Below are 26,636 nucleotides of genomic sequence, written 5' to 3'. Positions count from 1 at the left end.
AGTATGAAGAAAGAAACAGTTGTGCTAATTAACTAAAAATTCAACTAAATAACGCAAAGTATTTACAGTATGTTGTTCTGAGGAAATCAAGATATAAGAAAGCAATCCACAGAAGCTTACTCAGAGGGAAACTTAGACGGAAAAAAGAGGCTTATAAAAGGCAGAGGTAAGGACAGGTAGCCCGGGAAGAATACAGGGATGTTGTCTGGGAAGATAGGGACCAGGTTAGGAAAGCTAAGGCCCAGTTGGAATTAAACTTGGCTAGGGATCTTAAGGATAACAGGAAGAGATTCTACAGGTACATAGCAAATAAAAAACAGACTAGGGACAACACAGACCCCCTCTGGAAGTTATCAGGAGAATTGGCTACCCTGGATCTGGAGAAGGCTGAGGTTCTTAATGACTTCTTTACCTTGGTTTTCACCGGCAAATGCTCTGACCACACCACCCAAGTCTTGGAAGGCAGATGCAGGGACTGTGAGAATGAAGATCCTAGGCCCTCTGTAGGAGAGGATCTGGTTTGAGATCATCTTCAGAAAGAACCTGAACATGCACAAGTCCATGGGACCTGATGAAATCCATCCACAGGTCCTGAAGGAGCTGGCAAATGAAGTTGCTAAGCCACTGTCCATCATATCTGAAAAATCATAGCACTCAGGTGAAGTTCCCGGTGGCTGGAAAAAGGGAAATATAACCCCCATTTTCAAGAAGGGGAAAATGGATGACCCAGGGAATTACAGAACAGTCAGTCTCACCTCTGTGCCTGGCAAAATCTTGGAGCAGATTCTCCTGGAAGGCATGCTAAGGCACATGAAAAACAACAAGGTGATTGGTGACAGCCAGCATGGCTTCACTAAGGGGAAATCTGGTGGCCTTCCATGATGGGGCTACGGAACTGATGGACACGAGTAGAGCAGTTGACATCATCTACCTGGACTTGTGCAAAGTGTTCAACACTGTCCTTATCTCTAAACTGGAGAGACATCAATTTGATAGGTGGATGACTCGGTGAATAAAGAACTGGCTGGATGGCCACATGCAAAGAGTTGCCAATGGCTCAATGTCCGGCTGGAGACCTGTCACGAGTGGTGTCCCTCAGGGATCAGGGTTGGGACCCATCTTGTTCAACATCTTTGTCGGTGACGTGGACAGTGGGGCTGAGTGCGCCCTCAGCAAGTTTGCCAATGACACCAAGCTGTGTGGTTTGGTTGATACGCTGGAGGGAAGGAATGACATCCAGAGGGACCTTGACATGCTTGTGAGGTGGGCTGATGCCAACCTTACGAAGTTTAACCATGCCAAGTGCAGGGTCCTACACCTGGGTTGGAGCAATCCCAGGGACAGCTACAGGTTGGGCAGAGAAGAGATTCAGAGCAGCCCTGTGGAGAAGGACTTGGGGTTGTTGGGCAATGAGAAAATGAACACAAACCAGCTTCAGTGTGTGCTCGCAGCCCAGAAACCAACAGTGTCTTGGGCTGCATCAAAAGAAGTGTGACCAGCAGGTCGAAGGAGGTGATCCTGCCCCTCTGCTCTTGTGAGACCTCACTTGGAGTATTGTGTGCAGTTCTGGTGTCCTCAACATAAAAAGGACATGGAACTGTTGGAACAAGTCCAGAGGAGGGCTACAATGATGATCAGGGGACTGGAGCACCTCCCATATGAACCTGGGGCCGTTCAGCCTGCAGAAAAGATGGCTGCATGGAGATCTCATAGCAGCCTTCCACTATCTGAAGGCGGGCTATAAGGATGCTGGGCTAGACTCTTCAGTAGGGACTGCAGTGTCAGGACAAGGGGTAACGGGTTTAAACTGCAATGGGGGAAGTTTAGATTGGATATAAGGAAGAAGTTCTTTACTGTAAGGGTGGTGAGGGAGTGGAATAGGTTGCTCAAGGAAGCTGTGAATGCTCCATCCCTGGCGATATTCAAGCCCAGGTTGGACAGAGCCTTGGGTGACACGGTTTAGTGTGAGGTGTCCCTGCCCATGGCAGGGGGGGTTGGAACTAAATGATCTTAAGGTCCTTTCCAACCCTAACTATTCTATGAAGCTCCACAGCTCTGAAGGAGAAACCAAAGCAGGATGAAGTCTTGAGGCAGAAGGCACAAGATCCACAAATCCGCTAAACTTCCCACTCCTTCAGTTAATTCATAATGCATAAAAGTTTTTTAGCGGTAGTATGATTAACTATTCTTACAGCTCATTTGAAAGAATTAAAAATCATATAATCTGCTTTCTTGTATCTGGAAATGGATGCCTTTTTTTTTTTTTTCCCACAGAAGATGGCACTGTGCTCAACTGAAGAAGTCATTAGTAAATGTCTTGCCAGTGTAAGACGTCAGACCAAACAGATCTAATAATCCTTTGTAGCATAAAAATCTGTGCATCTCTAACTGTATCAGAAATGGTTTGGTTTATGCTAAGATGTATCTATCTAAATAAAACTACTAGAAAATTGTGAGAATGGAGGAGGAAAAAGTTCCTCTAGCAAGAAAGAAATTAATAAATCAAATCTCATCTCAAACTATTTTCCAAATGATAACCCATCCACTTCTAATGGACTGTTTAAACATTTATTATTTTTTGTTCTTAAAGTAATAATAATTCTTTCATTAAAATGATAACATCAGGATATTATATTTACATTGAGCCTTGCTGTTGTTGCTGTTCTCCCTCCTTTAATTACAACACATCTTGCACAGGTACCATCCCTCCCTTAAAGAGCAAATTTTGCACACTGTGCTTAGTACCAGAAGTTGTCATTTGTGTTGATACATTATCCCCATAATAAGTTTGCTTTTAGTCTCATGCACATTTAGATTTGCACTGAAATAGGATAAATTTCTCCAGCAGCATGAGTGGAGACTTCCTGTGGCTGTTGATGGTGGATGAATGGCAACTGTAATTGCAGATCAGTTGTTAGAAAACAAGACTAATAGATGGGAGCCTCTTACCAGCTGACCACATTTATTATTAGAAACTATATGAATTTTTTAACCTTGTGATAGTATGAAATATATTGATTAGATAAACCTGTTTCATGACAAGAACAATCTTTAGACATTTACATATGAAAAAATTAAAAAAAAAATAATTAAGGTGTTTTAGATTTAGTTATTAACACGGCAGTCCATTCTGCAGTTAGTCTTTTAAATATAGCTACCCCTTCTTTATTGACAGCTGCCAGTAAACCTAACAGATGACTCTTTCATACAAGTTTCAACATGCAAAATCATTTCAAATAGATATCCAGCTAGGGTAAATCACTTCTTGTTCAATGCAATTACAATTTATTCTTACCAACCTACATATATTTACATGAAAATGGTTGTTTTGGAAAGCTGTTTATCTACCTAATATCTTACGTAGAAGGCCTTATAATCTGAATGCTTTTCTGTTTTAGTGAAAAAATCCTGTTTAGTAGGTAGAGAAGTAGTTTAATAGGCCAGCCAAGGATACTGTATGATTATTGTATGAAAAAAGGAAGAAGCAATGAAATCAATGGAAATGAAGTAAAGAAAATACTAACAAATGTTCTAACATAAACCGTGACTGCATATATGTTGGAATGGTTTTGATAGTGCACCATTCTCAATATTTTAGCTATAAATACACTGCTACTGCCTGCTATAGCTTAATCAAGACAGCTTTCTTGTATGAATGTTTGACAGAAATTGAAATTAATTAAATCTTACAAAGTATTAGCTCTTTATTAAACCCGAAGCTGAACTCAGAATTACATTAAACCATGAAGACAATGAAGTGAAGACTTAAAAAGTCTCCAAGTCTCTTTTATTGAATTCTGTATAAACGAAACAGCAAAGCTGGTGAAAAGTCAATTAATTTTAAATTGTGGGTTTATCTAAGACAGAGTTAATGGAATTGACTTATTTTATGTATTTGACCTGAAACTGTTTTGTTTGTTTCTTTCAACTTAAGCTAGATAACATCAACAATATAATTAATTTACTTGTTACAGAAGGCAATGATTTAATCAGTAAAGGTGAATAAGAGCAAAACAAATGAAGTTAGCAGCTGAAAAGACTGAAAAGGACTAGTACCTCTACGGCAAAAGAAAAGAAAGGTTGTGATGATCACAACAGTTAATAAGTAAATTCTTATTAATTTCTATAGTCTTTGTCTCCATATGAAAATTCTCAAAACTAATTCAAAATTTAGAAATATTTTCAGAGTATTGTACTAGCAAACCAGCCTGGATACATTATTTTGATGACTCCAATAAATTTGCTATACAAAAATGAAAAATATTGTGATGATTAACATCAAATGAGAATCACAAGTGAAACAACCTCTACCTATCTAAAGTGCAATCCAAATAAGACACTATGTTGCTCCACTCTGTTTTATTATGCCCTCTAGTAAAATGAAAACAGACTTGTTTCTTTAAATTTAGTTTAAGCATAACTTTTTCTGCTTCGATTAACTCTTGAATATTTCAGCTGAGCCTTACAGACCAAGAGCTTAAAACTATAAAATCTAAAACCATGTTGTGCCCCACTTCCTTAACAAGAAATGTACTTCTAATATATTCTAACGTCTCATACTTACACAACTATACCATACATAATAAATAGCACCTTAAAAAACAGAGGATGCTATTTTAATGTTAAAAATGCAATTTAATACTTGTAATTTAATTAGCAGTATTTTTTCCTATCTTAAAGGCAAGCTCATACAGCAGTATAAAAGTTACTTTGAACAACTAAACCAGGATGTTTCATTGGCACATGAAGCAAGAGAAAGATGTTGCTGAAAGCACGAACCTTAGATATTGATAAATTTTGACAAATTTTACTTCTAATTTTGACAAAAAAAAGCAAAACCATTTTGAAGTTGAAAAATATAGCATGGAGTTTTGATATAATTCAAATAATTCTAGGACACCCAACTTCAAGGTACATTACTGCTCTTCATGCTTACTTGGTGCATTTAAGCCTCACTTGATTTCATATTCAGTTAAGTATTTCCACTGACTGAATTGCGTTGCTCATGAATAAAGGAAAACTCAGAGCATGATAATCAAAACACAAAAATGCATTTGTTCTTATCTGATTAAGAAGAAAACTAGCATGATCTCTAAACCAGGAAATACTTGTACTGAAATCTAGAATAATTTAAAACAACCAAGAAAAATAGGAATATTGTTAGCATTTAAGCATGGTAATTTCAAATTTTTAAGAATGGCAATTTCAAATTTCAGCCTACCTAGAAGACCTATTCCTTACTTAAAATTATAAAATCACAGAATGGTTTGTGCTGGAAGGAAGATCATCTAGTTCCAATCCACTGCCATGGGCAGGGACACCTTCCACTAGACCAGGCTGCTCAAAGCCCCATCCAACTTGGCCTTGAACACTGCCAGGGGTGCAGCATTTACCACTTCTTTTGGGCAACCTGTTCCAGTGTCTTACCACTTCTGCCTATAGAAAATTATCTGTTTTGCCTGTGCTTGGCAATTATAAAGTCAGGAGAAAAGCTACTGAAATATCTTCCAAATAAGTAAAATGACAAAGTACTTCAAAGGAAAAAAGAAAACAGTGAACTTAAAATCTTGGTTTTAACTGAATGAATCTGAAAGAGGAATGATTTTTTTTTTTTCAGCAACTCTGTTCTTCTATTAAAATAATGTAAAATACACCCAGAGGTTAATATACACTTTTTTGATTTTATAACTCGAAGATTCTCTGTTGCTAGCTGAAAGACCCCACTATGTTACTGGGTTTTATAAATTCATAAATTGCAACTTTTTACAATATGTATTTTCAGAAAATAATATTACACAGGTTTTGGATTAAATAATACTTTTTATATTGTACAGAAACCTTGTATTTATCCATACCACCTTTGTATTTATTCGTACCACCTTAAAAATCAAAATAGCGACTTTGTTTGATCATCCAAATTTTCCAATGCTATCATAAAAATTCATAATAATTCCAAATAAAAGAATATTAGATTTTTACTCATTACCTTTGGTAAAAATAAAGCCCCCTTTGGGTAGTCATGAATCTGTATTGTTAATGACACTTTATCCCCCTCGCTATGTTTTCCAATTCTTCCTACTGTTATGTTTCACAGTTCTCTTCCCTATTACTTTAAGGCTCTACATTGAGACTATAATACTCAGAATGAGGTAAAAGTATTCATTAGTGCTATGCAGCAAAGGTAGCCTAAGTATAAGCCCATTCTCCTAAATGAAATACATGCTGATTGAATAAGCTTTTAAGGGCAAGTTTTGTGTTTAAGTGATATTATCTATCACAGTCGTAACAGAATACATCTTCCCACAGTACTGTAAGACACTTCCCCCATAGATCTTTAATCTGGAATAGACTTTGGAGACATACCATAGGTTAAGTAAGAACAAATTGTTAAAAGGTAGTATCTGTGTATTCTGAACAATTGGAAATATTTTGGAATAAGCTACCAAGCCTACAGTAATATTAAGCAAACAAACCGAACAAATGCAGGGAAGTTACACATGTAACATTCATGATTTATCATTTACATCTAACATAGCTGTACTCAACAACACTGTGGTTTTCTTAAGTTTCCAGAATAAATACAGAATCTTAGTTCCTAACCTGACAAATATTCAGCTCAGACAAACTATTATGTGAGCATTCCCAAAGCACTGATATTACACGAATGTAAAAATTTAACCTGTGAAATGTAAATATCTGCAAGCTGTCAAAAGAAAGGCCTGCCTTGATGTTTAAATTTGCACAATTTTACTCCTGCATCTTACTTTATGTTCTTTATACTAATTTTACAAAAAGTACTATGTAGTACTTATTCTGACAACCCAATAGTGCTAGACACTCAGTCACAAAAACCTTGACAGTCTGCAAGAACATCTCAGTAGATAAGAAATTAGTCTGAAAGATTTTGCATTAGTCTCAAATACTTACTGTTGCTGGGGAGGCCCGTGTTGTATGAGTCACGGAATGACCAGAATTTTCCATTGAATTGCCAATCAGATAGGTCCCTCCTGAGCTGCTAATGAGCTGTCCTCCTGTGACACCCATTTGAATCCCTCCAGTGCCCACCATGCTATGAGACGAGACCACTGTTGTCACCTGTGCAGAACTTCCTTGAGTATCGAAATAATTTCCCCCAGTGTTTTGGCTGTACATCTGGGTTTCTGTGTAAGGATAAGTTGTTGATCGGCTTCAAGAAAAGAAAACAAAAGGAAAATAAATTATCTGTATTGTTCATTTAGCTGAGAGAAATGTTGTAATTCTAGAAACGTGTGTACAATAGCTGTAACCAAATTAAGTAAGATTGACAAACAACCCCTGCCTCATCAGAGAAAAACATTTAATCAAGTCAAATCACTAAATAAATAATTCAGGAGACAGGTTTAATAAAGAGCTCATATGATTACCAATATATTGCAAAGCAATTTATAAATTTCCATACTTTTTATCCGACAACAAAACTGAATTTTAGTCAGATGTCATATATTTTGCATACTGTGCATGTTGCGACATTTAAAAAAATTGATACAAATGTCAGCCAAAAGAACCAAATGTTATAGAATCCTACATGATCTATTGTTTTTAAATTTGTGAAAGTTCTTGGCTGAAACTTGAAATTCTGAGTTCACTGGTATTTTTGGAAACGCAATTATTTTTACAAGGTGAATTGAAAATAGGATATGAATTCACTTTGTGATGAAGGAAAAAAAAAATTAAGAAACAAAGCCAAAACAGAACTATGACTTATCAAAAGGTCACAAACATGAAAGAAGTTGAGTATGCATTAGTAACATTTTTAAATCACTTTAAATTCTGAAACATTAATGCCTCATTAAGCAGTTTACCCTAACAAACTATTCAGCTATTGAAACCTTCTATCATTCTTTCATGTTCTTAATCATGTATCTCCAATTACTACTCTTCACAGTTTATGATCAATTTACAGTTTTTGAATGTGTATTTGTTCCTATGTACTAAGTTTTTATCTTCAAATCAACATATTTCAGATTTGTTAAGTAAATATCATTCATTATTTCAAAGGCCAGATTCCTCATTTTGGAAAAGCCTGTTTGGAAGTTTTATCCTGTTTCTTGACTGCTAAGCTTTGCATCTTGGCAAGCATAATGATAGAAAGGTCAAAATGTAAAACAAGTCAGTTTACTCAACAAACAATTTTCTTCTTTAAGCATAAAAACCTGTAATACTGCTTGCAATCAACAGGCAATACCATTTTCAAATTCAAAGTTTTCCACTAACTTGGAGCTGCATATGTTGAGATGCATTGAGTCCAAGTAAATAAATTTTAAAAGTATGATTCAGAGAAAACAGAGAGGTGACCAGTCTCTGTGTAAGTCTCCAGTTTGTTTAGTATAATCAAACAAAACACAAAATCATGCAACACCATGCAATTAAACAAGTTCAACAAAAAAATTCACTTTTGTCCCAAAACACAACAAAAGAAGGATGCAGCATCCAACTTTTATGCAGCTGGTGATTAATATGCCTATCCAGGAATTTGAAGTCAGTCTTTTTTTTTTTCCCTTTATATAGACAGGGATTAATTAGTTTCTTATCTATATATAGAAAAGGCCATGGCAATTTACTATTTGTTGTTATGGCTTTTTAATTATGAAAACTTACACTAGAGTAATTATTACACAATGGGCTCAGACAGAACAACTAATTCGTTAGCTCTAGTAAACATTTAAATAACTCAAGAACATACAGTACCTTATCAACAACCAAAGTCAGAACTTTAGTTGTATTCACATACAGTTTCTCCCTCCCTCTTCAGAGACTTCTGGAATCTCAAAAACTTTAATCTTAAAATCCTGAAAGTTTCATAAGCATCATACTGCATTATTTGCTTTCAGCCCTCCTCAAGCTACTTAAAAATTTTCCTTTTTATTTTGAGTATTTCAGAAGCCTCAAGGTCAGATGCAGAAATGCCTTTCAGTCTACTGAAAACAAAAGGGACTAATGCCCGCACAGCTTAATTCATTAACATTTATTTAGGAGAGTTAAAATTAGTTATCTGTGCTTTGTAATAACCTCTGTATGTATTTGGGTACCATTCAGGTTCCAATTAATCTGTTTTATCAAGCCAAGGTATCATTGTGATACCTTTTGACATCACTGTGGTATTGTTTATCTTATGATGAGTAAGGTAACTGCTAGCAAAGCTGTTGTTGCATCTGTCTCAGAATTACAGAATGTGAACAGAGCTATGCCGCAGAGGGCAATTTAGGAAAGTGTAGTGATGGAAGGTCAAAGGAAGCAATTCATGCAAATGGTTATCAAAGGACCATACGTTGTAATTTCTGTCAAAAGAGGAAAGAAAAACTTGATATCAGTATCAGGTATAGTAAAGAAAGGAACAAAAGACAACATCATTGTTGGCAGTAAAAATAGACATGGCTAGAAGAAAAAGACTGTCTAGAAGATGTGCGGAGAACAAATCTCACTTGCAGCAGTGGAATTAAAGAGGTAGCTGTTTAAAGCAATGGCAAACCCCATAGAATGCTCAAAATTTCACAAGAAAATTACAGCACAGAAACTGTGTGTAATGGACAAAAGGAAACACTTGTTTGTTTTTACCTTAGCTCTGTGTATCATGTATAGTTTCCAAAAAGGACTGATTATAACACCTGTATCTGCATATAACAGTACTCCTTATCAATGGAGCAAGAACAACCACTGGGGTACACAAGTGTACACAGTCCAACATAAACACACTCTTTCCTTTGTTCTAACAACCAGAAGGTTCTTCCAGAACACCTGACTACTGGAGATGATTAAGCAAACCTCCAGCAATAGAGACCATCAGGGTAATTAAAGTGAGATGAAACCATAACTATTACATGCAATAATATCTGCAACTTAGCAAAGAGCTTTGTAACTTAACCAAAATACAAATAAATTCATCTGGAAATTAAAAAAATGCAGCTGGATTTGTGACGATGTTTTGACAGCAGTGACTCAAATGTTTTAAGGTCATTGCATATGATAACGTGACCTCTCAACATTAAACTGTAGCAAAGAAGAAAATAAGATGCTATACCCTTTAGACACACACACACAAGAGATAACTTGAAATAAGGAACTTCTACATAGCACTTGTAGGACAAACATGCAATACTTTCTCAGATAATCTGTCAAATACTATATAGTCAGTTCTTTCCCATTGCAAAGGTTGTAAAAGCCCTACTAGCCCTTCTTTTCTTTGACAGTTGCATATAAAGATGATCTAGGGATGAAACTCAATGCAACTAAAGTCTTCTGGCTTTTTATGAGAACACCAAGATGGTATCCTATGGCTTGAGATACAAGGTAGATGACAGAATAATTGTCTTGGTAGAGAACAGATAGTTCCTCCTACCGAAACCCTGTGAAATTCAGTGTTTACTAGAACATGGCATTAGAATGTTCATCATAGTTACTAACAAGTTTGAAATCTAAGTAATTAGGCTGCAGAATCCTAGGTTTCCAGGAGGTTGTGCAAACTAGATGATGTTTACCCTGAAAACAAGTCAAACAAAGTCAGACACTGTGCAAACTCAATTAAGATTAAGCAAGCCCAGAACATGTGTCCAATGTTAAGATCCCCCACTGGAAATTAATGAGATCAGCATGAGTTGGAGTAGGATTGCAAGGTACAGTAATTCAAGGCATCACCTATTATGCCTTATTGCTTACATACATCTTACAACAATTTGAAACCCCAGCACTACCCTGTAAATTAAGTGCAATGTTTTGCGCTATATTACAGACACTTATGTAATGTTACTGAGCTTAACTTTTAGATATACTTTTGCCTCTTCAAAGAAAGATGACAAATAAAAACAATGGCACAAATTTAACCTTGTTGTTGCCCTCCCTTAGTTTTCAGTGTGTACATGCATACATTCACACATAAGAAATAATTCACAATCTGTGTAAATGTCAAGAGTCTGATCTATTGACTACTATAAATCAGTGGTCCTGCCATGCCACCATGTTTCGAGCTTTTAACATAGGCTGATCGTGGTCACAGATTTTCTCTGAGCAAGCACTTGATGGGACAGACTTACTTTCCTATGTTTATATTTGTCTAGTCCCCTGCAAGCTTAGGGTAGTTTTATTCATGTCTTAGAAATATCTGCCTTGTTGAAAGATTTTTGCATCATTCCGTGTTTTAGACAAAAAAACCCCAACCAAGCCCTAAAGAGATTTATTTGCTTTTCCAGGAATTGAGAAATTCAGAGCATATTTAAAGAAAAAAATCTCAAATCAGGTCAGAAGTTCAGACAGTGCAGTTTCTATTTGTTTTAGTTAATTTTAATTTGAAATTATATTCTAGTAACTTCTGTGTCTTGCAAAATAAGTAATTAACTACTAAATTCTAATTACTAGCTGTAGGCGCTGACTTGGAAAATTCAAGTCTTGGGTAAAATGCACATAAATCTATTTTTTTACTTGAACTTATATACATATAAGTACATATATACTTATATACATATAAGTACATATAAGTACATATATATGTATATTATATATATATGTATATTATAGTGTAAGTTGAAATACCAGCATCCGTTTACAGTGGCTGTACAAGAAGAGCATCTTAATTCAAACAATAAAACCATTCAGCATAATTCGTGTATTTTTTTATTATTTTTCTGTAATTCTAATTCAAAGAAGCAAGTTACATAATAATTATTATATTCTTCCACAAGTAATAACCTCAGAATTACTCTTGTGAGTTTTAGTATTGATTACCTACATAGATCAGCAGGCAGGCATATAAACAATTTTTTGCTGTCATTTCGGCATTGAAAGTTAGCCTTTTATGATACTCAATTAACTAAGGAATTATTTCATGGAATATAAATATGATAAACACTAGATGAAAACAAACATTTCCAGGTACACTGTTATTTATATGCACAGTAGCTAATGCTCATGACAATGCTATGTAGTATTGCAATATGGTAGAAAATCTCCATGCATAAAACCCAAGAAAGTCTTTCATAACATAAAAATATCCTTGAACTCCTTTAAGATTTCAGTTCAACCCTGCTGGCATAAAGCTGATAGTGGGCTTCACAGAAACTAGAGAGAATGGAATCCTTTTTCTAATACTGAGTGAAGGCCTTATCACAGCCAATGCATTGGTGTACACTCTGGAAGCAGTATATCATAAGCAATGGGAAGAAAAGGAAGTGCCATATGCCCTAACACTGACATAACAGAACATGATTTGATGAATGGACCACTCTGTGGATAAAGAACTGGCTGGATGGCCACATGCAAAGAGTTGTGGTCGATGGCTCAGTGTCCAGCTGGAGACCTGTAACGAGTGGTGTCCCTCAGGGATCAGTGTTGGGACCGGTCTTGTTTAACATCTTTGTCGGTGACATGGACAGTGGGATTGAGTGCGCCCTCAGCAAGTTTGCCGATGACACCAAGCTGTGTGGTTCGGTTGATACGCTGGAGGGAAGGAATGCCATCCAGAGGGACCTTGACACGCTTGTGAGGTGGGCTGATGCCAAACTCATGAAGTTTAACCATGACAAGTGCAAGGTCCTACACCTGAGTCAGAGCAATCCCAGGCACAGCTACAGGCTGGGCAGAGAAGAGATTCAGAGCAGCCCTGCGGAGAAGGACTTGGGGGTGCTGGTCGATGAGAAAATGAACATGAGCCAGCAGTGTGCACTTGCAGCCCAGAAAGCCAACCTTATCCTGTGCTGCATCAAAAGGAGTGTGACCAGCAGGTCGAAGGAGCTGATCCTGCCCCTTTATTCTGCTCTCGTGAGACCTCACTTGGAGTACTGTGTGCAGTTCTGGTGTCCTCAACATAAAAAGGACATGGATCTGTTGGAACAAATCCAGAGGAGGGCCACAAGAATGATCAGGGGACTGGAGCACCTCCCATATGAAGATAGGCTGAGAAAGTTGGGGTTGTTCAGCCTGGAGAAGAGAAGGCTGCGTGGAGACCTCATAGCAGCTTTCCAGTATCTGAAGGGGGCCTACAGGGATGCTGGGGAGGGAGTCTTCATTAGGGACTGTAGTGATAGGACAAGGGGTAATGGGTTAAAACTTAAACAGGGGAAGTTTAGATTGGATATAAGGAGGAAATTCGTTCCTGCTAGGGTGGTGAGGCACTGGAATAGGTTGCCCAAGGAGGTTGTGAATGCTTCATCCCTGGCAGTGTTCAAGGCCAGGTTGGACGAGGCCTTGGGTGATACGGTTTAGACAGAGGTGTCCCTGCCCATGGCAGGGGGGTTGGAACTTGATGATCTTAATGTCCTTTCCAACCCTAACCATTCTATGATTCTATGATAAAGCAGTCAAATGGTAATGGCGAAAGCTAAACTGTCTGTCTCACACAGCCCCCTTCCTCCCACAAAGAAATCTACTCATGCACCTAGAATATTTATCTGGGCTTTTTAATTACAGATTACATTCCAATAAAGTAATAAGGTTCTTCCACAAAAGCCTCCTCAACTGACCTAAAGACAAAGAAGGAAGAACTGGCAAGATAGCAAGTCATTGTTTCCTTTCAGCTATCCTCACTTATCAATTGAAACTGCTAAAATCAAAGATCAAAACCTACATTAAGAAAGGGCAATTGATGAATGTATAACCAGGGAACAAAAATTCAAAGTAATTTCCTTCGAAATAGTGAACAGCTGACCTGTCTTATACATACACATTTTCTTTCTGTATAGACAACTTAAAACTATCAGCCATAAAAATGCTTTAAAAAAGCTTTCTAAAATTTACCTAAAATACAGTTGCATTATTCTATATAAAGAAACTCTTACTAGTCATATTCAAAAAATAAAGTAAGTATGTTACTGACAGTAATTCATTATCAATAATAAAGAACTGAGATCTTCAACACTCAGTCCAAAATATTTTTCCACATGGAAACAGAGCATTAAAAGCACACTCAATGCCCAGCTGCACAAAAACCCAGTAAACCAAGGGACAAAGTAAATGACAATAGAAGAGAAATCTTATGAATTATATTCTCAGGACCTGGAAATCAGACAGGTAAGGGAACCTTAGCAAGAGACTTCTAAAAATCTGCTTAAGTACTGCAGACCTGTAATTCAAATAACGTGGTATTGCCACTGTTAGGAACCTGTCACAGCATTTGTACTAAATCTGCAAGATCTGAAGGGGTTTGTCAGGCTTCCTTTGTCTAGACTTGTCTGTGCTAGCCTAGAGCTTTGTCCTATCTTAGCTATAATAGTAACTGTTGAACGATCAGATAAATGTTACTTAAACTGTCTCCATTTTAGATTAGCTTTCTACAATTGTGTGGTATAAAACGCCTTGTTAAAATGCTAATGCATTGCTCTAACTAACAGACAGTAATATCAAATAGCTATTATGTGCAGATGACCCTAGATTAAAAATGTAGGAGAGGATCATGAGCTGGAGTGACAGTATTCAAGAAGTGCCCAGCAAATGTAAAACACGCTATATACAGTAAATTCAAATGTAACATGAAAATGGAAACCAATGAAGAATAATGTGAGGACTGCGACAGGAAACATATTAACATAGCTGCAAGTGGACACAGTGTGAGTACAGAACCCCCCACAATGCATCATACTTCTCCAGGCACAAGACCTGTGACGGCTGTAACTTGCTGTAACTCCTTCTCAGGTGGAAGCCATTGACCTTAGTATGCAGAGGGGTAGTAAAAGGGTAAGCATAATGTCAGAGGAAAAAAGATGGATACTAGAAGTCCTAGGAAGATAATAACTTCATCAATAATGATTCTGTGAATTGACAGTTAAAATTTTAATTAAAGTAATAGCAAATTCTTGGTTCAAGATGTCTTTTGCCACATAAACCACACAAACAGTAGCAAAAATATCTGTGAAGAATGTGATTTGGGCACAACAGCAATTCTTGGACAATCTCAGCAATTAAAATCCTCTTGGCCACACCAGAATTATCAAGTATATTTGATTAAAAGATTATAATTAAAGTTCACATCTAGCAGAGGGGACTCACTTGGCTTAATATAGGTGCAGTCATAATATTATCTATTCTAAACTGCCAGATAAGCCTCTACACGCCATTGCAATAACTGTGCATTTCTGTTTAAGTACAGAGTGACATGCTTGACAGGTAAAATTGTTAATAACCAGACACAAATGTGGATAACGTAATTCAAATATCCTCATATTATACAATAAATGTGACAAGTTACAGGTTTCACCCCTTGAATTACCATTATGCCTCCAATAATATAAGAAGTAAGTTTTAAGTGTAGACAAATCAAGCTATAAAAACTGTGGGAAGATTTGCGTTACAAGAATACAACAGTTACACTTGACAAAGACTGTGGAAACTGACAAACCTCTTACCTTTGGACTCAAAAGATTCAGGTAACTTTCCTCATATATATTCTAACTGCATCCTTTGTTGCTATCATACATAGACTTTAATCAGTGCTAGTTTGCAACTGTTTTTTTTTACATAAAAAAAATAAGTCTTTCATTAGATATGCTGTAACTTTTATTCCAGAGATGCCTGTACACTGAATTAACGTCTTCACCCTAACTATTGGTTGCAGTCTTCTTATTCCATTGCTAGAGCTGTACTGTGAACTTGGTAGATTATGGAAGCACCCTATATCTGATTTTGAGTTATAATTAAGATTTTGATTTAGCATTATTATAAAATAAATCAAACAATTATAGGAAACCAACCCAAAAGAGAAATGAGTGATCACTCTAGTCTATCACATAATTTACAAACCTAATTCTATTTTCTGAAAGTGAAACAGACAATTTTGGGAGTGGGAGTAACAGGACAAACTGCCTGATACAGAATTCTGTGAATCTGTCAGGATCTACGAGGTTCATCTTTCATAGATTTCAATATGAGGTGTCCTTGCCCATGGTAGGGGGGTTGGAACTTTATGATCTTAAGGTCCTTTCCAACCCTAACTATCCTATGATTCAATGAAGAACAGAAAAAGATGAACTGCAATCTGAACACCTGCCTAAATATTTTAGCATGAGTCTGGCCTCTGTGTTTTCTATCACAACAGGACTCAACAGCAAATAGAAAAACAATTCTTCAGCTTCTGAAGGAAGCTAGCCATCAGCAACCTCGAAGGACATTCTCCTTCACCTATCAAATGAACAGCACTATGGCATGTAATACATAGAGTCGAAGAATCATAGAATGGTTTGTTTTGGAAGGGAACTTAAAGATCACCCAGTTCCACCCCCTACCCCCTGCCATGGGACACCCTCCACCACAGCAGGCTGCTCAAACCCTCATCCAACCTGGCCTTGAACACTGTCAGGGATGGAGCATCCACAGCTTCTCTGGGTAACTTATGCCCGCACCTCACCACCATCAGCGTGAAGATTTTTTTTCCTAATGTCTAATCTATTCAATAAATTCAATTAATTCATATAAATTACATTTTTCCATTAGTAATCTGGAGTATAAAAGTATATGAGAAAATATGTTTCACAATATATACTCTTAAGAATTCTGAGTAGAAACACAGACTTGTCTGATTCTCCACAAATGAAACTATAATCTTTAGAGAGGTTAATGTTCTCAAAATAATTAAAAAACAATTTGTCTGTTCACAAAGTTGCTGTTCACAACAACACAGGTAAATCTTTCTTGCATAGTAGGGAAAGACAATCTAGGTTAGGCTCACTTGCTAAGGAGAGCTTTCTTACTGTATTAAGGAAGCCTTTTGTATCCCACTGACTGATTTGGCAGAAACTGACAAAGTGATTTGTGATTTAGATTTAGAAACACATTAAAATCATGGAAACCTGAAGGTTTGTATGAAGCAGTCAGTAACATCTGGTTCTAGTTTTATGAAGGACTGTAGTCATGTAGTTCATATCATATGTAGTTCAATAGTCATGTATTGACTGATATGACATCATTCATATCAAAGAGATATGAACTACATGACTATTTACTACATGCCAAAACTGTGTGGGCCCCCAGCTCATGTAAGAATTTACAAGTGATGACTGAAAAGAGAAACCTGAATAACAGCTTTTTTAAGAATGACCTCTTCCGTAGGCTAACAGTGTTGTGGTTGCAATGAACTCATGCTGCCACTGAGTGCTGTTTTGTGGGACATGCTAAACTTCAGCCTGAGTCAAATGCAGCAAATGGTATATTATGATTGATACATGAGCTGGCAGTGTGCGCTTGCAGCCCAGAAAGCCAACCGTATCCTGGGCTGCATCAAAAGGAGCGTGACCAGCAGGTCAAAGGAGGTGATCCTGCCCCTCTACTCTGCTCTTGTGAGAACTAACTTGGAGTATTGTGTGCAGCTCTGCTGTCCTCAACATAAAAAGGACATGGATCTGTTGGAACAAGTCCAGAGGAGGGCCACAAGAATGATCAGGGGACTGGAGCACCTCCCATATGAAGATAGGCTGAGAAAGTTGGGGGTGTTCAGCCTGGAGAAGAGAAGGCTGTGTGGAGACCTCATAGCAGCCTTCCAGTATCTGAAGGGAGCCTAATAGGGATGCTGGGGAGGGACTCTTCATTAGGGACCGTAGTGGAAGGACAAGGGGTAATGGGTTAGAACTTAAATAGGAGAAGTTTAGATTGGATATAAGGAAGAAATTCTTGCCTGTTAGGGTGGTGAGGCACTAGAATAGGTTACCCATGGAGGTTGTGCCTGATCTATCCCTGGCAGTGTTCAAGGTCAGGTTGGACGAGGCCTTGGGTGATATGGTTTAGACCGAGGTGTCCCTTCCCATGGCAGGGGGGTTGGAACTTGATGATCTTAAGGTCCTTTCCAACCCTAACTATTCTATGATTCTATGATGTCCCTAACAATTCTTCTTGATCCCTTTGGCAGCAGAGCGCAGGCTGCAGTTTTCTTTCACTTGAAGGGATATTCCCCAGGGATGGAAACAGAACCCTAGTATTTGCCATGCTCCCTTTTTTGCTGTACATGTCAAAAACCAGTTTTGCCTTTTGCAGTTACAAAAATCAAGTAACAAATACTCTAACCAGGAATAAACGGGCCCTACCTCCAGTCAGGTGGAGGAAAGGGACAGCTGGGTTTACTGGACTGTGTGAACTTGACTGCATGGCACATCAGCCCCACAGGACACAGCTCAGACCATAGCATTTGAGCTGGTCTGAAAGGGTCAAAGTGTGAAAAAATATGCTTTACACCACAGCCAGGGACCACAGTCCCATACTGAGTGCCGAAAATGACAGCTGTGGTTTAATCCCAGCTGGCAACTAAGCCCCAAACAGCCGCTTGCTCCCTTCCCCTCTGGTAGGATGGGGAAAGAATCAGAAGGATAAAAGAGAAAACTCATGCACTGAGATGAAGACAGTTTTGCAAGTAAAGTCATACATGCAAGTAAAGCAAAAGAAGGAATTAATTCACTGCCTCCATGAGGCAGGAGGGGCAGGCCAGTGTTTGGTCACCTCCAGGAAAGCAGGGCTCTATCACATGTAATGGTTACTTGGGAAGACAAACATCACCCCAAACATCCTCCTTTCTTTCTTCTTCCCCTAGCTTTCATTGTTAGCATAATGCCCTGCAGTCTGAGACACCCCTTTAGTGTATCCCCAGCTTACCCGCTTGCAGGGTAGTATGTGAAGCAGAAAAGGCCTTGGCTATGCATAAGCACTGCTCAGCAAGAACTAAAACATCCCTATTGCTATCAAGGCTGTTTATAGCACAAGTCCAAAATATAAATACAATACAAAACACAAGGCCAATAGCAGCAGCTATGAGGAAAATTCTCTCTGTCAAAACCAGTACAACGAGGAAGTCTAATGCATATTTAAGATACATTGTTTAGGATTTAAAAGTTAAAAGAAAACAGACAAGAAAGTAAGTGAAAAATTAAGCATGCAAAATGTGCTAGTAGAAATGACCAAAGTATGCTTCCAGTGTTAACATCAGAAGTCTCTGATCCATATAACATTGCTCTTTTGAATCACTGTTGGATTACCATGAACAAGTAAGTATCTGCAGAGAACAAAGAACCTTTCCAAATTTATTTCTTTCCAAAGCCAGTAACAAGGCAGAAATGGTAAATGAAAAAGAGAGGTAGAGAAGCTTCTTCCAAAGCAACATGATCCTACTTTGATGTCTGAGCCAACTTCAAAGCTGGTGCTGCTCCAAGTCAGGGATTAGACTAGATAACCTCCAGAGGTCTGGTCAAGCCTAGATTATTTTATATTTCTAAGCCTGCATATTGGAGAAAGGAACCTGATGATTCAAAACCATGTTCAAGGAAGCAGGAAATGCACATCAATGTGCAGGACAGAGGTTACCGAACAGCAAAAGGAGACAGCATTATTCTGCTGCCTCTCCTCTCTGCTTCGGAAAAAATTAATTGTATTACTACTTTCTTAAAAGAATAATAACAACACCTGCTGCACCTTTCTATGCATTTGCCACTAGGACTGCAGCCAGGAAGACAGAAGGACTTGCCTTCTGTCCTGAGGACAGAAGTTAACAGAGTACATCCTACAGACAGAATCACAGAATCATAGAACCAGCTAGGGTGGAAAAAACCTTTAAGATCATCAAGTTCAACCGTTCCCCAGCATTGCCAAGGCCATAAACTGAAAGGTACTGTTGTATCCTTCAAACATGATGCTGTACATGTAATTTCATGTAAGTACAATTAAAACAATCACAAGAATTCTACCTACACAAAAAATATGCCTCAACAAATTAATATTAATAAACACTTCATAAACAGTGTCAATTCATATTTTCATTCAAAAACTATTTTGACAATAAAAGGGCTTTGATTGAGTCATTTTTACTTCCACCTTAGAATACACTAGTTGGTAGAACGTAACTGAAAATACATATTTAACTTCTCAGTTTAATAAACTTTCAAATAATGATAATTTGCCAACTTACATAGCTCCATTAGTGTAGACTGTGTCACTTCCCTCCACATACTGAACCTGGGCTGGGTAGACATGCTGTACCTGTTGCACAGGCTGCACTTGCTGTACCTGAAAAAAAAAAAAAACAGCAGAAATTTGGACTATTATAAAGAAGGACTGATGCTTCAAGTGCACCTAATGGCTTCTAAACAAGATAGAATAACTCTGTTCTCATAATTACTAAATGTATGTCATAGCAATAGAAAAGAAAGTTACTTTTCTTCCACAGTATCTGTGCCATAAGACTGGGAAATGGAGCCTTAACACTGAAGATGACCACTCATGGAGCATACAGAACTTCAGTGTCAAAGACACAACTAACTGGAAAGCATAATAAGATGAAATGAAGTATAGCTATGCTTTGCACCATACTGAAGAATTATATTTACTATGGAATAAGGTATCATTTGGCCACATGTATGCCTTTTCTTTCATTTCAGTCCTGCATAGGACAAACCTTAAATGACAGCTCAGAAGTGCTGGAGAAAGTTTAGAATAAAGGTTTGCATGAAGATAATTTAGCTCTTGTGTAAGAGCTTTTGACTTTTGTACACTACAGTGATATGAGCTTTTTTTTCCAGTGATGTTTTGATCCAATGTAAAATTATTGACCATAGCATCACAGAATTATAGAATCAATTAGGTTGGAAAAGAACTTTAAGATAATCAAGTCCAATCATTTCCCTAGCACTGCCAAGTCCACCACTAAACCGTAGCACTGAGGGCCTCATCAAAACAAACTGAGTAACCACTTCCACCAAATATTGTCTGCTATAACAAACTCTGACAAAACCTGGTTTTACATCAATGAGCTAAAGAACAGAAGGCATTCAGGCATGGATTATCTTCATATATATTGCTGAGACGGCATGCCTGTTTTGTAATAGCACACAGGCATAAATCATGGAATCACAGAATAGTTAGGGTTGGAAAGGACCCTAAGATCATCAAGTTCCAACCCCCCTGCCATGGGAAGGGACACCTCACACTAAACCATGACACCCAAGGTTCTGTCCAACCTGGCCTTGAACACCGCCAGGGATGGAGCATTCACAACTTCCTTGGGCAACCCATTCTAGTGCCTCACCACCATTACAGTAAGGAATTTCTTCCTTATATCCAAGCTAAACTTCCCCTGTTGAAGTTTTAACCCGTTACCCCTTGTCCTATCGCTACAGTCCCTAATGAAGAGTCCAGCATCCCTATAGCCCCCCCTTCAGATACTGGAAGGCTGCTATGAGAGCTCCATGCAGCCTTCTCTTCTCCAGGCTGAACAGCTCCAACTTTCTCAGCCGATCTTCATATGGGAGGTGCTCCAGCACTCTGATCATTCTCATGGCCCTTCTCTGGACTTGTTCCAACAGTTCCATGTCGTTTTTATGTTGAGGACACCAGAATTGTACACAATGCTCTGAGTGATGTCTCATGAGAGCAGAGTAGAGGGGCATGATCACCTCCTTGACCTGCTGGTCACACTTCTTTTGATGCAGCCCAGGATACGGTTGGCTTTCTGGGCTGCGAGCACACACTGAAGAGGGCTCATGCTCATTTTCTCATCGAGCAACACCCCCAAGTACTTCTCTACACGAGTGCTCTGGTTCTGTTCTCTGCCCAATCTGTAGCTCCAATCTGGGTGTAGGACCTTGCACTTGACAAGGTGAAACTTCATAAGGTTGGTGTCAGCCCACCTTACAAGTGCATCAAGGTCCCTCTGGATGGCATTCCTTCCCTCCAGCATATCAACCAAACCACACAGCTTGGTGTCATCAGCAAACTTGCTGAGGGCGCACTCAATCCCACTGTCCTTGTCAGCAACGAAGATGTTGAAGAAGGCTGGTCCCAATGCAAATCAATTCCTTTGATTTATATACTATGCAAGGAAGCTCCAGGTTATGCACATTTTCTCTCCTTTATTAATTTTTTTTGTCTTCTGCCACTGTAACAGTTAAGAATTCCATATTTTACCCTGCCATCACTTAAGAGAGGCCATACTCTGTTTCAAGAGCAGTCCAGAATCTAGAAATACAAAAGGACTTAAGAGACTTCACAACCCAGCACAATTTTACCCAAGGAACTGAATTAAGAAAGTGACAATGCACATATTTAGTAAATAGATTTAACATAAATTACTCTTATGTGACTGTCATTGATTTTCTCATCAATTACCTTCAGCATTATCAAGTTGGTCCTAATAACTGCAAACACCCAAGGAACCTGAATTTCATACATTTGATGGATCATCTCCAAGACCTCTTTGGGAATACCCTGTTTTAATACCTTCAGTTCTACTGTATTTTTAGAAGTTCTGTAAATAGCCACATTTTTCCTAGTCTTATATAGTATTGACTGAGACTGTGAAAGGAGAATCCAGATTTTCACAGAAAACTTCCCTTGGGTTGACATTAAAGCCTGAATTCTGAAAGAAACCAGAAAACACCCAAGGTTTTGAATGCAGCTATACTGGCATGATAGAAAACCAGGTTTTTCTATCCATTAACAGCAATGAAACACATCGTGATGGCTGAAATATTTATTAAAATCCAGAGTTTTATGATTTCCCACATGAAGCACTACATGTGTTAGGGGCCTGCAAGAAATCTGGAGAGGGACCTCTTACAAGGACATGTAGTGACATGACAAGCGAGAACGGCTTTAAACTGAAAGAGGGAGATTTAGATGGTGTTAGGTGTTAGGAAAAAATTCTTCTCTGTCAGTGTGGTGAGACACTGGCACAGGTTGCCCAGCGAACCTATAGATGCACCATTCCTGGCAATGTTCAAGACCAGGTTGGGCGGGCTTTGAGCAACCTGGTCTAGTGGAAGGTGTCCCTGCCTGAGGCAGTGGGGTTGGAACTTATGATATTTAAGGTCCCTTCCAATCCAAACCATTCAATGGTTATATAACATATTTATGTCATAGAATAATAGTTAGGGTTAGAAAGGATACAAGCTACTATCATTTCAAAAACAGGTTCAGCACAGTGTAAGACCCTTACCATAAAACTGAGAGGATACTGCAGGGAAAAAGTGGTATAAAGTGTATCAAATCTCAATGTCCATTGGACAGGAAATGGAAAAATTCCAAAATGTGTTTATTCTCTGGTTTGGAACAACAAGAATTAATTCATTTAATCCACCACTACTACTAGAAAGGTCATGACTCTTTATGCAAATAAAGTAATTTATCTTTTAAAGCAACATTTCAGAATGGATAGACTAAGTGGTATTATAGTATCTTATGATACTTCTGTAGATTAAAATGTTTTTCCTTTAAATTTTAATGATGAAGTTCAGTAGTAAAGAGCCACTGAATTAGGTTCATTTTTCCAATAATAAAAGAAGGCAATTTATAAAAAAAGTTATTTTGCTTCAGATTCTCTGAAACTCAGTAATGCTATCGTTAAACTGATTATAGTGCCCAAGGAAGCTTTAGTCACTACACTGTATTGCAATGTACATAACATCCTTAAGGCAGAGAAAGTTATTGGCAAAGCTATGACAAATAAGTTAGAGGCAAAGCTACGACAAATAAAAAAAGTGGCCTTTAGGATGGCCTTGTATATGAAAATTCTGCCATGTAGAAAATCTTTGTTATATCTCCATTACTAATTTTATTTCCTATTTTACTTCATCTGGGGAAAAATATTTTAATGGGAATTATTTCTAGTGCCTCTGGATTTTCTTTTTATTCTCCAATGTCAGGAAGAAATTAACTGCATATATCTACTTTCTTTAATTATACAAATTACACAAATTACTTGAAAAGAAGTGGTTTTGAGGAAACAAAATACAACCAAAAAAACCCCCCAACGTTTCTTGTGGAAATTGTGGGGGGAAAAGAATAAATTCTTCCCCCTGTTTTATTTATAATTTTCCTTGCGTCTTTCGTTAAACTGTTAAAGAAATTGTATCAGATATCTAACTTTAGTTTTGGGGGCAAAGCAGAAATTCAAGACCACAGAGAGAATATTCAACAGAGATCTAAATCTAAATGGCCTTCTTGTATTAAAAGATACAGCAAGAAATAAATGATTTGGGGTGAAAATAGAAAATACAATGAATTAGTTATTAAAATGGACAGTATGCAAGTTCAAAAATTGTATGGTTTTGGGTGGACTGGTGACCTAGTGATGGTAACTGTTGTTATTGTCTGGCTGGAAAACATACTGACTTGTACAAGAAATGAGTTAAGTATGGTCAGACAGCAGATCTTTTGTTACTTTTACTTCAGTGATTGTAGCCTGAAACAAGTAACTACAATAGGATTAGAAGTAAGCAGCTGAAATGTTCCAGAAGTACAAGACGCAAATGAAAACTCATTTCACTATACATGTGTAATTATAATTACTAGTTGAAGGGAAAAAAAAGGAAAATAAAAAGTAATAACTATACTACTTCAGAGGAGAATTGAGGAACTAAGATAATTTGTATCAATGAGATTTTGTAAACAAATTAAAGTGCATAAAAGCATACTGAAATGCAAAAATTACATTGAAGCACAGGCACAAGATTTAAGATAGAATTTTGATTTGTAAGAAAAAGTTTTTATATTCAAAGTACTATTAAGCAAAGAATAGAACAAAGGGCAAAACATTTAAGGATTTTTAAACTCCATTTTGAAAAGAACATAAAATTATCCACAGTGCAAATGATGCAAATGATTTAGATGTGCATTGTTATCTCAGAGATGAAAAATAATTTTTGTAGCTTCATTACTCCGGATTACTTTTGCCAAGTAACATATAAATAGCACATGCTGTAATACTCTAAGCACATTCATATTTATATTATGGCTAATGTTAGTTCATGATTATGTTTTTCATATGCTAAACATGATTCTGCATTAAGGACAATTTTGATTAGCAGAACTGTCTCCATCTCCAGTAAATGATACAATGCTTTGTGAACGTGATGGCCATTATGTATAGTGAATATGGAGAAACGATTTGCTCAACTTCCGATGCATGGATATACTTTTATGAAATAATTATATGACTATTTTTAGTTTTATTTCTCCAATTCTTCCACGTTCCATGGCATAAACTACAAACTGAGATTTGAATCCTTAGAAGTTTACTGCACTGTGTTTACGAGTGCTTGTTGAAAAAGTGATGATACATTAGTGAAAAATCCTCATATCTAACGACTCAGGCTGTTAGAATGTCATTTAATTACACTTCCACCTTTTTGGTCTTATTCTTGGCAGTTTTTGCTTACATGTGGATCTGTTTGTTCCCTTACCATTCCCATCTATCCTATCTCAACACTGACAGCTGCTGCGCTGCATGAATCCCACTGCCAACAGTGCCATTTTTACAAGAGGGGAAGCCCAAGTTTTCATTAATAGTACCCTTTTTCCCTATGCTTGAAGTATCACAGCAGACTTTTATGAGCTCCATATTTATACCAGCTATATGCAAATTAAAGATCTGTTTTATCTGAAAATATCGTAAGTTACTCTTTCATTGTTTGCTCGGAAGACAAGACGCTTCAGTAGAAATACAGCTATAGAAAAAAGGCTCTTAGTCCACCATTCCAGTTATTCAGCTTACTCTTCTTCAGGGCAAAAAAGTTTCATTTTTAAAAAGATACACATTTTGTGAGAATAAATAAAATACTGATGCCTTGTAAACAACCCCAAATTGATGCTTGCATTTAAATATGGTGCATATACAGGAATGGAACATAGGAAACAAAGACCTCACTAGGAAAAATTAAATACTATACAATACTTTAATATTAATATATAAAAATCCCCTCCTAAATGGCATTTTTCACTAAAAAATACTAACAAACTACTGTAAACATCATATAGATGGTTCAGCTCATGCCAATTTGCATGTGCACAGGCACTTGCACTGCAGTAATTTTGAGTTTAACCAAATTCAAGAAACGCTCTATTTTTTTTAGTAAATTATATTCACAAGAGACTATAATCTTAATGTGAGTGTTCACATGTATTTTGGATACAGCTGGCATTATTATGTCTTTCATAAACAACAGAAAAAAAGTTGAAGCATATGTTTTTATAATATGCACCTAAAACCTTCCCTCCAACTTTCAATATTGGTAACTGTTAATGTTCAGAAATCGTAAGCTCTTCCTCTGCCATCAGAAGAACGACTTGATGAAATTAACACTCTTTCTTCTGATTTTCTTTAGGCAAATTAGCCCTATCAAATGTACATAAAGCCGATACTAACTTCAGGCAAATGCAGCCTATAAGCAGATAATTCCTGAGGGCAGATCACACCTACAGTTTCTTCAATATCCTGATTGTTTCAATGCTTGATATTCCTTCATTTTTTTAAACTCTACAATTAAAATTAGCTATCCTGCCCACATTCTTCATCTCATTTCCTGCTGGCATACTACACTCACATCTTCACACTTCCTTTCCTCCTTGCCACACATCCACTTCCATAATCTGTCCTCTCTCTACACAGATCTCCTATGCATGCCATGTTTTAATCACTGCAATACTGTCTGTCTGCATTGGATTTCCCAACATTCTTGTTGCATCTTCAATCCCTGCAAATTCTGTAGATTCTCCCCTTCCTTGGCTAGGTTGATCCCTTGGCTTTCCATTCTGAAACATTATGCTTAATCCTATGAGCAATGTTCAGAGTCAACAAGAGAGATACGATCTAATGTCCCCACAGGGACAATAATAAAGAAAATAATAATCCAGAATAATGATAGAGCATT

General features: G+C 37.4%; 1 protein-coding gene across 2 annotated transcripts in view; it reads right to left on the bottom strand.

Annotated features, from left to right (window-relative positions):
* The window catches only part of RFX3 (regulatory factor X3), a 67,749-nt gene that overhangs the window by 39,105 nt on the left and 2,008 nt on the right, over positions 1–26,636 (bottom strand). For both annotated transcript variants that reach the window (XM_061371488.1, XM_061371568.1), the window contains exons 2-3: positions 19,901–19,998; positions 6,928–7,186 (exon numbers count right to left, since the gene is read on the bottom strand). In XM_061371488.1, the coding sequence (XP_061227472.1) occupies positions 6,928–7,186; positions 19,901–19,998 (357 nt within the window). The remainder of the gene's footprint in view (positions 1–6,927; positions 7,187–19,900; positions 19,999–26,636) is intronic.

This window comes from Neopsephotus bourkii, unplaced genomic scaffold (genome assembly GCF_033783945.1).
Source record: "Neopsephotus bourkii isolate Nb327-2 ecotype Australia unplaced genomic scaffold, CSIRO-AGI_Nbou_v1 NB_14, whole genome shotgun sequence".
Taxonomy (NCBI): Eukaryota; Metazoa; Chordata; class Aves; order Psittaciformes; family Psittacidae; genus Neopsephotus; species Neopsephotus bourkii.
Note: the sequence above shows the minus strand (reverse complement) of the source record. Positions and strands in the feature narration are given on the sequence as shown.